The sequence below is a fragment of the Mustela putorius genome, unplaced genomic scaffold (genome assembly GCF_011764305.1).
Source record: "Mustela putorius furo isolate JIRA1106 unplaced genomic scaffold, ASM1176430v1.1 tig00000083_pilon_pilon_pilon, whole genome shotgun sequence".
In the NCBI taxonomy this organism is placed as follows: domain Eukaryota; kingdom Metazoa; phylum Chordata; class Mammalia; order Carnivora; family Mustelidae; genus Mustela; species Mustela putorius.
This window is the reverse complement of record NW_025421273.1, coordinates 12,171,415-12,184,775: the sequence shown is the minus strand read 5'-3', so window position 1 is coordinate 12,184,775 and position 13,361 is coordinate 12,171,415. Positions and strand designations below refer to the sequence as shown.

Below are 13,361 nucleotides of genomic sequence, written 5' to 3'. Positions count from 1 at the left end.
TCTCTGTTCATTCCGCCCTGACTTAACAAATCCAGCCCGAGGACACTTCGCACACACTGAATCTGATACTCTTTCTGTTCCAAAATCTTTAAGGAAGTTAGACTTCCTGCCTCCTGAGGCCACCCGTTCCACCTGTGCCCTGGTCCAACAGTCCTGTTAGGCTAGAATGGGCCCCACGAGCCCCATAGGCCCCCGTGCTGCCATCGACAGCACCCGCCACAGCTATGGCAGCACACGGCGTGCGGGGGGGGGGGGGCTCCATCTTGCTACGCTAAAGCTCCCCACCCCCCTTACCTCCCCCCACCCGGCCTGCTTGTGGGAGGTCAGGCGCTGCTAACTGCTGCTCCAGGGCCAAACTGTCCACTTCTGAGCAGGCATGCTCTCTGCTCCTGTCTCCACAAAGGTGACTCCTTTCGAACAATAAAGGAACACAAGCAACCCTCCCTATTTTATTGTGACTTAGCTTAGGAGTTCAATTGCCCTGGTGCTTCTTCATGATTTTTGAGGGGAAGGCATTCACACACTGCGTGAAGACAGCAATTTCACTTGCTATAAAAACACCGACATTGCTGCTTTTGGAACAGAAGCTTTATTGTCAGGTGGTAACAATGATCTTACCAGATTATCGAGCATCCGCATAAGGGCTTCAAACTCCTGCTCGCCAATCTGCCACTTAGGAGGTGAGCTGGTACCCTCCCCTCCTGGGGACTCTGGGGAACGGGATTTGGCTTTGTACTTGCCAGGATCCAGGAGGACTAAGTTGTCCGGCCCTCCTGCACTGGCCAGAGTTCGAACCTTTTCCAAAACAAGCAAATAGTACCGTTTGAGTTTCTTGCCAAGGACAAAAGGATCAGATCAGATGACGACAAGAGATGACTCAAACAGAAATGTAGGTCTCGGACGAAACCAAGCCATCAGAGTGTTAAGAATAAAAACTGAAGGATGGACAGAGACAGATAACCCACACATAAAGTCATTTTCAGAAGTTCTTCATTAGCAAAACAAAGATACTGGGTCCTCATGCTTGGAGGAGAAACGGGGAAACAAAGCCCCTTTTAAGGCTGTATGAAGGAGCCTGGGGACTGCAATGCTGCCTAGATGAAGTTAAGGTTCCAGTGGGGAGAGCACAGACTTGGGATTGAACACAACTGGCTTGGTGGCGCCCAGGCAAGTGTCTCCCTCTCTGTACTTGCCTCCACGAACAGGGCCATGAGGGGCAAACGAAATAACATGTAAATGAAGCACCTGATATGGGGCTGGCACACACTAGCATTCTGTAAGTGATGGTGACGTCTATATTTGAATAACAAACAATAGAAATGAAAAGCCCAATACCATTCACCAACTTAAATCGGTAAAATGGCATTTGCTCTGGTCAGTTTCCAAATCCACTAGCTCAACCTCAGGCAAAGAGATTATGCAAAAACTCATTCCTACTAAACTTAAGTATCAAAAATCTGCAAGAACCCTGCAAACGCCAAAATAAGTCATAGCCTACAGAAACTGGTCCCCGCCCACCTGGATCTCACACGCGACCACCAGATTATGGATATAGTAGAAGGCCTCCTCAACACTCCCTCCGACTGACACGAGCCCGTGATTCCGGAGAATAAGAACCTGTAGGGAGACACGAAAGCTCGAGGGAGCTACGCAAGAAGACAGCTTACTCTGACTTTTTTCTTCTTTCCTGCACAATTTAAATACCAGATTAGATGCCTACTGACCTTGCTTTTAGGCCCCAAATTTTTCTGAATTAATACTTTTTCCTCCTCCTCAACCAGAATCCCATGGTAATCATGGTAAGCCACTTCTCCAAGGGAAAGCGCCTCCGGGGAGATTGGCAAGAGGCCACATTTCATCGCCGAGACCTAGAGAACAAGCAGTCACCATGAATGAAGACAAATCAACAGTCACACCTTAATGACGTGGCAAACGCTTTCCTCAAAGAAATAAAAAGGGGAACATATTTTATTTTGTTCTCTTCTCAGAAAGAAATGAACCTATGAATTTAAGATGAACTTTACTTCTGGGGCTTACTACAGATGGACACTTAAAAATCAAAGGCATCACAATGCTGGGAGAGCCTCAAAAGAAATTCCACGTCTTTCTGGACTTCTCCCACACTGATCATAATGCTATATGAGCTCAGGCTTCCTCACAAGATGAGCCCGGCCCTACTGCAAAGTATGACAAGGGCTCCCTCTGAGTGAGCCATGACCCTGCAAAGAGAAGGTTTGGACATGCTGAAAGGTTCTGACCCACCTGTCATCTCAGGCTGTAGGGGAGAATGAAACGTGAAATGTAGATAAGAGCCAATTTCTGAAGTTTAGAATAATTATGCTGTATAATTTCTCTTCTATTGCAATAAAACAATCCTAAGTGTTCATAAAGCCCTTAATTTCCTTAATGTTCCCAAACTGACTTTGGAATGTGCTAACTTTTAAGGATTTCTACCTCAACTAACAGGCTCCAAAGATTCCAAGAGTATCCACAAGGGCAACAACTGCACACAAGTTCATCTAAAAGATGCCACCACAAAAAAAGGTAGCAACGTCACATTTAATCTCTCTCACGGCATCAGCCTTCCTAGGAGAAGAAATTTCCAAGTGAAGTGATCTGGCATGTTTTAAAATAAATTATACAGGGGCTCCTGGGTGGCTCAGTGGGTTAAAGCCTCTACCTTCGGCTCAGGTCATAATCCCAGGGTCCTGGGATCAAGCCCCGAATCGGGCTCTCTGCTCAGCGGGGAGCCTGCTTCCCCCCCACCCCTCTGCCTGCTTCTCGGTCTACTTGGGATCTCTCTCTCTGTCAAATCAATAAATAAAATCTTCAAAAAATAATTATACAGTAAGCTGTTTATAACCATATTTTTAAAAGTACCGCTAATAGTTCGTTAAAATGCATGGACTTTTTGTGGCTGGAAGAGCACGCTTTTTTTTTTAGAAAAAATTTCAGAAAATGATAGCTCTACTAAAACTCTTATGTTGACATCTAGAACCACATATTCAAAGTAAAATAACTAAGCCAGACAGATCAAACATTCATTGAAACAATCCAATACACATGACATTAAAACATCAGGTAAACATTCAGCATTATTGAATCCACGAGGTTATGGTGTGGTAAAAATAAGTCCAAAAAGTCATTAGAATATACAATCGGTGATAAAAAGCCAATTCTGGAGAGTTGAAGCGTTTCACTGTCACATGATCATACTAACAACCAGCATGTTCAGGCTGGGAGGTCTGGCCCGTGGGCACAAGAAGGGCCCAGGCTTGTTGACTGTGCTGAGGTGGGCTCTGGGGAAGCTCCGGCCTCAGAGGCCAGGTCTCCCAACAGCTTACAAGGTCTGTGCCTTTCTCTTGTCACAGCCGTTCCTCCTCTCCTTCCTATCATGATCCAGCCCTGGCCTAGAGGCTTCCAGGCCTCAACCATCCCCTTCTCACGTCTGCCACCCCTATCCGGCACCCCAGGGACCATGAGCAGGTCCAGGCCTCCTGCATCCCCGTAGCACTTCCCGGAGACCACCGCATCCTCCCCCTGCAGCCTGTCTGGCACCCCCCACAAACCCTCTTCACAGACAAGGAGTCTGCTTACGGCCCTCCCTCTGCAGCTCCCAGCGGTCTTCCCCACACTGAAGTCTGACCTCACCCCCAACACACTCCAAGTTTCTGTTAAGTCTAATGGACACTTTCAGATTCACACAGGTTTTCCAAAATTAGAGAGTGTATAGACCCCTTAAAAGGAAAAAAAATTCTTTTAAGAAAGTAAACTTAGTCAAAGACTTTTTCTACTCCACAAAACCAGGCTTATTGACTTGTTGCCTCAAGAGAGCACAACTATGAGGACACGTGAAGCGCCCCCCGCTCCACAGCTTTCACTCCGATTCGCTCAGGGAGCAGCACACTCACCGCAGCCCCTGCCGGCGTGTGGATATGCACCACGCACTTGACGTCTGGTCGCGCAGCGTAGATGGCAGAGTGTAACACAAAGCCAGCCTGGTTTACTCCTAGGTTAGTACTTCCACGATCTACTATCTCTCCTTGTATATTGACTTTAACCTGAAAATAAGCAAAAAAAATTTAAGATGTCAAGAGGATTTCAAATGACCCTTCCTAGAAATTATTTCAGCCAAAGTTTAAAGTGTTTATAACTAATTCTAAAGCTTTTTTTTTCTGAGTTTATCACACAAAACACAAACTTTGTCCTCTTTCTTGGATTTTATGTCTCATGGGATTAAAATGTATTTAATTATCAACTATGACGTAGACACACATGACACCCAAGAGGAAAAGGATATTCTTACCAAACTGGATGCAGTCACTTCACTATAGAGAAGTCCAAAGGGAACAATGAGGAAATGTTCCTGCTCAGAGCTCACTCTGGTCTGTAAGAAAAATTGCTGAGTCAGCTCAAAAATCCAACTGAAAATATTCACATCTCTTTCTATACACAAACTCACAGGTTTATTGTGCGCATTCTGTGAGCTATGCAGGAAAGCCCATAGGTACAGCGTCTGTCACGGAACTAAAAGGATTGGAAGCTTCCATCATCATACTGTAGTCACGTCTCGGGTATATAACATGCATCCTGGTCACATTCATGACAACTGACTTCATAAAGAGGAAACCTGTGGCTACCAAATCAGCACCACATGCAGAAAGACGCCACTCCTCAGGCATATCATGGTGGAAACCAAAACTTACTTTTGTCCAAATAGACTTTGTCTTTAGTGCTCAAAACCTCAAATAATTGGAATCATACTGCATTTTTCAGTGACCTTTCTTCCTCCACATTATTTCTGAGATTCCTCCACATTATGATACTCATATACTGGATGAATACACAACAAATGTGTCCATTCTTCTGTCAATGCCCATGGCTCCTGTTTTCCTACGTAACCCAGTGCCGGGAACGTTCTTGTACCTGTCTCCCAGCATACATGGTCAGGTTTTTTCAGACACACTAAATTATATCCAAAGGACCTAATTAAATGTACACTCCTTCCAGCAGGGTATGGGAGCTCTGTGCTTCTACTGCCATCTTCTTTAAAAATTACAATCTAGGGGTACCTGGGTTAAGCACCTACCTTCAGCCTAGGTCATGATCCCAGGGTCCTGGGATCGAGCCCCACACAGGCAGCCTGCTTCTCCCTCTACCCATCCCTCCCACTCATGCTCTCTCTCTCAAATAAATAAAATCTTTAAAATTAAAAAAAAAATTCTGAGGGCACCTTGGTGGCTCAGTGGGTTAAAGTCTCTGCCTTTGGCTCTCTGCTCAGCGGGGAGGCTGCTTCCCCCTCTCTCTCTGCCTGCCTCTTTGCCTTTTGTGATGTCTGTCAAAAATAATAAAATAAATCTTAAAAAAGTAAAATAAAATGACTTTTAAAAGGCAGTGGGGTGTGGCCTGACCAATTAAAAAAAAAAACTTCTGAATTCGCGGAATTGCTTTGTGGGTATAAATATATAACTTTCCAATTTCGATTTTTCAGTCCAATTGTGTCAGCGTCAATTACAATCCACAATGCAGACTCTTCTCTGTCTCTGATTTCAGTACATGAAATCTGGCTCCAGGTTCTGTTCTGTCCCACTGGTCTGTCTCTTCCTTTGCCCAAAGCACACTATTCTAATTACCATCACTTTATAAGATGACAGCCGGTAGGAAAAACTCCTTACTTACTTCATCTTAGCTACTCTTGAACTTTTTGTCAAGAGTATACATTTTAAAAGCATGCTATCAGGTTCCACGTTAAAAACCTACTACAAAGCCAATAACATGCTTCCCTAACACCATGCAGACCTTGTGTGTACAGTTACTAGCTCTAGACACTGTATGCTCTCTTGCTTATAATGACTTCTCATTTCTTCACATGGTCTTTATAACGTTGTTCATAGCATACAACATTCTCTCAAACTGGTGTTAATAATGGGGCCACATCCCACCTACTCCTGGATATTTAGACTCAAATTTTATTATAAAGAATACTAACAGTTTTTCTTCCTTGACTTAAGAGCCTAGCAAATCTAGGGATACCTGGATGGCTCACTTGGTTGGGCGCCTGGCTCTTGCTTTCGGCTCAGGTAATGATCTCAGGGTCCTAGGATGGAGCCCTGTGATGGGCTTCCACTCAGTGCGGAGTCTACTTCTTCCTCTTCCTCTGTCCCACCCCCTGCTCATGCTCTCTCTTGCTCTCTCAAACAAAATGTATCTCAAAAAAAAAAAAAAAAAAAAAAAAAAAAAAACCCCTATCAAATCTACATATTTTAATAGAAAAAGCTTAAAATATAGAATTTTCTGAGTCTGAAGCAAAAAAGGAAAAAGTGCTGGGGCACCTGTGTGGCTCACTTTGTTAAGCATCTGACTTGTGATTTGGCTCAGGTTATGATCTCAGTGTTGTGAGATCGAACCTGTATCTGGCTCCATGCTGGGTGTGGAGCCTGCTTGAGATTCTCTTTTTCTCTCCTTTTGCCCCTCCCCACCACATGCGCACACATGCAGGCGCGCACTCTCTCTCTCTCTAAATTAGAAAGGCGAAAGTACTAAATATAGGTGCGAAGTAAACAAGAGCAGAGAATATCTGCAAGAAAGTTTCCGAAGGGCTGGTGCCACCCTCACTGCATATGTTTCTACACACCTGGTGCCCCTTGTCTGTCCAGAAGGACTGAGCACTCACATCGAAGATTTTAAGGTCACTCCCTAAAAACCAAAGACACCCAACACAGCCTCTCTGGTAAAGATCTACACCATGTCCCAGAAATATAGCACACTGGCCACAAAGGTGGGCTCCAGACCTTCCCCCCCACCCCCGAGGCTTAGCACACCCCGCAGTTCACGCTGGAGCTGAACCAAGAGGTATTTAGAGGTGGAAAGGCCTCAGCATTAGCTAAGCGCCACCACGAGGAGAAGTCTAGCTCCCATGCTAACTGGGCCACCGTGGCTTCTGACACACACCCCTCCAAAGCTTCTCGAAACCTGATGTGATCTTAAGACAGAGATCTAATGCAAACAATCATCTCCAATCCTCCAATGCCTGCTAGCGCTCTTAACTCCCTTCAGCAGAAAATCCCTAGGCCCCCTTTCAAAGAAAGGGCACAGTGACCTGGTAGCACTTTTTGGTTGCACTGACAAATACTGTTAATATTTATTTTCTGTTAAGAGTTTATATGATAGGGGCGCCTGGGTGGCTCAGTGGGTTAAGCCACTGCCTTCGGCTCAGGTCATGATCTCAGGGTCCTGGGATCGAGTCCCGCATCGGGCTCTCTGCTCGGCAGGGAGCCTGCTTCCCTCTCTCTCTCTCTGCCTGCCTCTCTGTCTACTTGTGATTTCTCTCTGTCAAATAAATAAATAAAATCTTTAAAAAAAAAAAGAGTTTATATGATAACACTTAGATTGTAAAACAAAAAATGAATGCCATAAGTAGTTAAAAAAATAAGAATAAAATTTTCTTCCTCAAAGATTCTCTAGTTCACAAGATACAGGAAATATTTTTTGTGCTTCAGTATCTTCTCTACTCATAAGTATTAAAGGCCACCCAGATCATCTACAAAAGAGTGAACATTAACTAATGTTTTAATTCTGCCAAGTACTAAATAAAGGGGGTAATGGGTGGTAAAAGCAATTTCAGCAAGTTAAACTTAAACAGCATTCATAGTGGGGACTACTGGTAAACAGCATTTTAAAACCCCCAAAGAATATGAAGCTGTTAGTAAAGCCAAGGATTAAGTTTCTGATTGTAGATGTAACATTTTCATGGAACTCAGCCAACCATTGAGCATAAAACTCCCTCCACAGAGCACTCTGTCAAGCAGGATCAGTCACAGATGCTGGCAATTCTCATGCAGGTGCCAGGGACAGAACTGGAAGAACTGGCAGAAGTGGCAGGCTAAGTGGACCCTCTAAGCAAGCACCACAAGGCACCACGGAGTTCCCAGTTCCTGTTCGATATTTTTACTGAGGCTGGATTTTGGGTTGTTGTGTACCTACAGAAGCACCCTTCACAGACTCAATGTTCCTATGAGTGGAGATGGATGGCAGACAAGCAAATGGAAAGTATGGGTGATAGTAACTGCTTTGGGGGAAATGGAGTAGGTGTGCTCGGTGGAGGTAATATCCTACAGGCCTGACCGTGGGGACACGAAAGGGCCAGGTTTGCATTTTCAAAAGCGAACTTTAATGGCAACATGGGGAAGAGAGAGAGGGGAGGGTAACACAACATCTCTGGCCAAGATCCATACCATGTCCCAGAAGCACAGTGCACTAGCCAAAAAGGTGGGCTCCAGACCACCCTCCTCCTCAGAGGCTTAGCACTCCCTGCAGGCTATAATGGAGCAAACCTAGCACCACTACCAGTCCACGTATGAAAATCTCCTACATGTGCGCTGGCTCTGAAGAAAAGGGTAAAACAGTCTAAGCGGCTGTTAACAGCAGTGGCCCTAGGGGAGGTGAGAGTACCAGCAGGACTGACTTCTGCAGACATCCGTGGGAGGCACACTTATTACTAGAAGTAGGCACTATATTAATAACTTGAAATATCCAATAACAGAAATTCAATGAAGAAACAGAGACTGGAATAAGTATAAAAGTCAGAGAAAGAGGTTATCTCAACAGAAGAGCAAAGAGAAAAACAGAAACCTGACAAGGCACTAGGAATCAAAGGGGGCAAGAGACGGGGTGAAACTCCAACTGGGAAACAAGGTTTGGCTGCAGGTGGTCAGGTGCTCCCACATGCTCTGTGACACACTGTGCTCATTTGCTAGGAGAAAAGAGGTCAAGAGTTTCGAGGACAATAGACAGAGTAGAGAAACACGAGTGAGCTGGCTAAGTGAGACGTTCTACAGTGCCAGGCAGCACTGGGGATTCATTTGCAACTGGGGCTGCAGTCTAAGAAGAAAGCCAGTGGGGTGTGTTGAGGCTCCCTGCAGCAGGGTCTGGTGCTTGGGGGCAGGGACGGATAGCATAGTACTGGCGAAGAGTGGCACGGACAGGATACACCAAGCTGGACCAAACAGGGAGGAAACAGGGGCCAGTGGCTTGGGATGTAGAAAGGACGAGCCAAAAAGGCAGGACCTGTCTCACTCCATGACAGAACCCCAGAGCTAGAATAATGCTTGATACAGAATCAATATTTACAGCAGACACAAAGTAAATACTTACTGAAAGAAGAAAACAAAAGTCCTGATAATGTTAAAAAATAGCTAAAACTGGAGCAGCTAAAGAAAAAACTATGAGATGGGACGCCTGGGTGGCTCAGTCAGTTAAGCGTCTGCCTTCGACCCAGGTCATGATCCCAGGGTCCCGGGACTGAGTCCCATATCAGACTCCCTGCTCAGCGGGGAGTCTGTTTCTCCCTCTCCCTCTGCCGGCTGCTCCCTCTGCTTGTGCTCTCTCTGCCAAATAAAAACAATCTTTTAAAAAGGAAAGGAAAGGAAAGGAAAGGAAAGGAAAGGAAAGGAAAGGAAAGAAAGGAAAAGGAAAAGGAAAGGAAAGGAACTATGAGAAATAGAAGACTTGGGTCAGAACAAGAAATAAAACAAACATCTTCATTCTTTGGTTTTTAGACATAAAAAGATTTTTGGGAATGGCCTGTATCCTAGGGAGACATTCCAAGACCCCCAGTGGATGCCAGAAACTGCAGACAGTACCAAACCCGATATACACTATTTTCCCCTATGTCTACATACCAATGATAAAGTCTGATTTATAAACTAGGCACAGCAAGAGATTAATAACAATAACGAATAATAAACTAGAATAAGTATAATAATACACTACAATGAAAGTTGTGTGAATATGATCTCTCCCTCTCTCTCAAAATGTCTCACTTCCCTGTGCTCACCCTTCTTCTTGTGATGATGTAGGTGATCAACTGCCCCTGTGAGGAGCTGCAAGAGGTGAGTGCTGTGGGCGTGTGACTCAGCGAGCGGCTACCACTGACCTTGATGATACACCAGAAGCAGGGCCATGAATTTCTGGACTGGCCAACAGCAAGTTTAACTGAAGCTGCAGAAAGCAAGACCCCAGGTAACAGGAGAAAACTATACTTTGGTAAACGCTCATTTATAAGGTCAGTATGCAAAAAGTGAGTTTTAAAGTACTGTCCTTGTAATTTTTAATTCAAACTACATAATTCTCAGATGATTATACTCTGCAGTCAGGAATGAGAAAGAAGGTATTCCAAGACTGACTTCAGCTCAGTTGACCCTTCTTTCCCTAAACGGGAAGAGGTGGTGCCAGATACGTAATAGTCCATTTATTACTCGGTTTCTACCCCATTTAATACTCACTGTGATATGATTGTAGATAAGCTGAGACCATCCAAAGAGATCTGCCAGCCGATAAAATGCTGCCAACTTACACCGCAGTAATTTCTCCCCTTTGTCATAGGCGATTGAATCAGATCCTCTCAGGTCATTCACAGGAGTTACCATACCAAGACCTGAAATAGAAGAGAAACAAACCCAAACACTTACTATTTCTGATAAAATATAACACAAGTAATAATAATCCTGAGATATTAATATTCTACACTGGGCTATGAAGTAAGACTCAAAAACTTCAAAGACTATTTCATAAAAATCATGTTCCCCAACATTAATACAATTAAGTTAGAAATCAAGAAAAAAATGGTAGCAAAATTTGTGGAATGCAGTAAAGCGATGCTTATAAGAAAATTTACAGCAGTAAACATATGTATTAGAAAAGAAGAGAGCGCCTAGGTGGCTCAGTCCATTAAGCAACTGCCTTCAGCTCAGGTCCTGATCTCAGGGTTCTGGGATCAAGTCAACATCAGGCTCCCTGCTCATTGGGGAGTCGTCTTCTCCCTCTCCCTCTATCTCTCTCCCCTGTTCATGCTCTTTCTCTCAAATGAATAAATAAAGCCTTAAAAAAAATGTTTTTAAATGATCTAGGTTTCATCTTATGAAACTAAGAAAGAAAACTAAATCCAAAAAGAGTAAAAAAAAAAGAGTGAAGAAAAAGGAGATATCAGTCAAACAGAAAAATAACAAGAGGGCACCTGGGTGCTACTGTCAGGCATCAGACTCTTGGTTTAGGCTCCGCTCATGGTGTCAGGGTCATGGGACACAGCCCTGCATCAGGCTCCGTGCTCAGTGGGGGGTCTGCAGGAGATTCTCTTTCCCTCTCCCTCTGCCCAACCCCCCCACACACATTTGCTCACATTCTCTCTTAAGAATAAATCAATCTTTAGAAAAATGAAAACAATAGAGAAAAACATTTAATCTTGAGGATTAAAACCAAAATAATGAAATCAAAAGAAAGGAAACACAAAATGAAAGGAAACAAAATAAAAGAAGAAAAAAGGCAGATTCCCACAAAACACAGCAGAAGCAGAAGTCACCAGTAAGAAGCAACAGAGAAAGGACATCACTACATACCCTAATGACATTAAAAAGGATAATAACAGGATAATATGAACAACTATACCAGCACGTTTTAATTTACATGAAACAGACAAAATCCTAGAAAGACATAAGCTACCAAAGCTCACTCCAGAAGAAACAGACATGCTGAATAGCCCTGTTTCCATTAAGCTGAATTTGCAGTTAAAAACATTTCCATAGGGGCGCCTGGGTGGCTCAGTGGATTAAGCCGCTGCCTTCAGCTCAGGTCATGATCTCAGGGTCTTGGGATCGAGTCCCGCATCGGGCTCTCTGCTCAGCAGGGAGCCTGTTTCCCTCTCTCTCTGCCTGCCTCTCTGTCTACTTGTGATTTCTCTCTGTCAAATAAATAAATAAAATCTTTAAAAAAAAAAAAAAAATTCCATAAAGAAAACTCCCGGGCCAGGGGAGCTTCCACTCTTGATTTCAGCTGGAGTTGTGGTCTCAGGGTTGTGGGATCAAACCCTACATGGGCTCTGTGCCCAGGGCAGGATCTCCTTGTTATTCTTTCCCTCCTCCTTGCCATAACCCTCAGCCCCTCCCTCCTCTTGCAGGAGCTCCCTTTCTCTAAAATAAATAAATGAATAACATCTTAAAAAAAGGAAGGAAGAAAGAAAACTCCAGACCCAGATGACATCACTGTGAATTCTACCATATATTTAAGTAAAAAATACCAATTCCATAAAAACTCTTCTCAAAAGTTCTATACAAGTTCTTCCAGAAACACTTTCCAATTCACTCTATCAGGCCCAGCATCACCTTGATATCAAAACCATAAAAAGACAGTGTGTTACGTGAGAAAAAAGACGAGTATCTCCCATGAACGCAGACTAAAAATTACTTAACAAAATTTCAGCAAATAGTCCAGCAACAGACAGACTAACACATCATGATGGGGGCAAAAGGGGATTATCTCAGGCATACAAAATTGGTTCAGCATTCAAGAAAGCAATAAATAGGGGCATCTGGGTGGCTCAGTGGATTAAGCCTCTGCCTTCAGCTCAGGTCATGATATCAGGGAACTGAGAAGGAGCCCCACATTGGGCTCTCCACTCAGCGGGGAGCCTGCTTTCCCCTCTCTCTCTGTCTGCATCTCTGCCTACTTGTGATCTATCTCTCTGTCAAATAAATAAATAAAATCTTTAAAAAAAAAAAAGCAATAAATACAATTCACTGTATTGAGAACAAAAACCATGAGATCATTTTAATAGATACAGAAAGAGCATTTCACAAAATTCAACATCCATTTAGGATAAAAGCACTCCACAAATTAGGAATAGAAGTCTCCTCAACTTGATAAGGGACATCTACAAAAAAACCTACCAGGGACATCAAGCATAATGATGAAAGACTGAATGTTTCTCTCCCAAAATCAGGAATTATACTCTGGCATTCTTACTGAATACTGGTGATTCTCAACCATGCAATAAGGCAAGAAAAAGTAAAACAAACAAGCAAAAACATACATACAGGGAAGGAAGGGGAGAAAAAAACTATCTGCATGACTCCTCATTACATGTTGCTAAATTTGAATCTTTTCTTTAATTATAAGCTATCTTAAGCATACAGAAGAACATAGAGAACAATACAAAAAAAAAACCACCTATTATCTTGATTTAACATAGGTCAACATTTACTTTAGATCTTTAATTCTTAAAAACTGTCTTTTAGAAGATTTTCAGAAGATGGTAGCAGTGAGTACAGTTTTTGAATCTTATTAAATTTCTATCCTGACCCTGCACAAAAAAATTAGCTACACAAACTAAGATAGCAAAGCGAAAACCTAAGGGTGATACCTATAACACTAGGTAATGAGGTAGAATGATGAAACAAAAAATATAACCGGGGGGGGGGGGGCACCTGGGTGGCTCAGTGAGTTAAGGCCTCCGCCTTCAGCTCAGGTCATGATCCCAGGGTCCTGGGATCGAGCCCCACGTCAGGCTGTCTGCTCAGCAGGGAGCCTGC

At 43.6% G+C, this 13,361-nt stretch overlaps 1 protein-coding gene across 10 annotated transcripts in view; it reads right to left on the bottom strand.

Moving 5' to 3' along the window:
• ADD1 (adducin 1) overlaps positions 1–13,361 on the bottom strand; it is an 82,504-nt gene that overhangs the window by 19,540 nt on the left and 49,603 nt on the right. For all 10 annotated transcript variants that reach the window (XM_045074979.1, XM_045074998.1, XM_045075006.1 and 7 more), the window contains exons 4-9: positions 10,284–10,435; positions 4,307–4,387; positions 3,912–4,061; positions 1,725–1,868; positions 1,519–1,617; positions 619–795 (exon numbers count right to left, since the gene is read on the bottom strand). In XM_045074979.1, the coding sequence (XP_044930914.1) occupies positions 619–795; positions 1,519–1,617; positions 1,725–1,868; positions 3,912–4,061; positions 4,307–4,387; positions 10,284–10,435 (803 nt within the window). The remainder of the gene's footprint in view (positions 1–618; positions 796–1,518; positions 1,618–1,724; positions 1,869–3,911; positions 4,062–4,306; positions 4,388–10,283; positions 10,436–13,361) is intronic.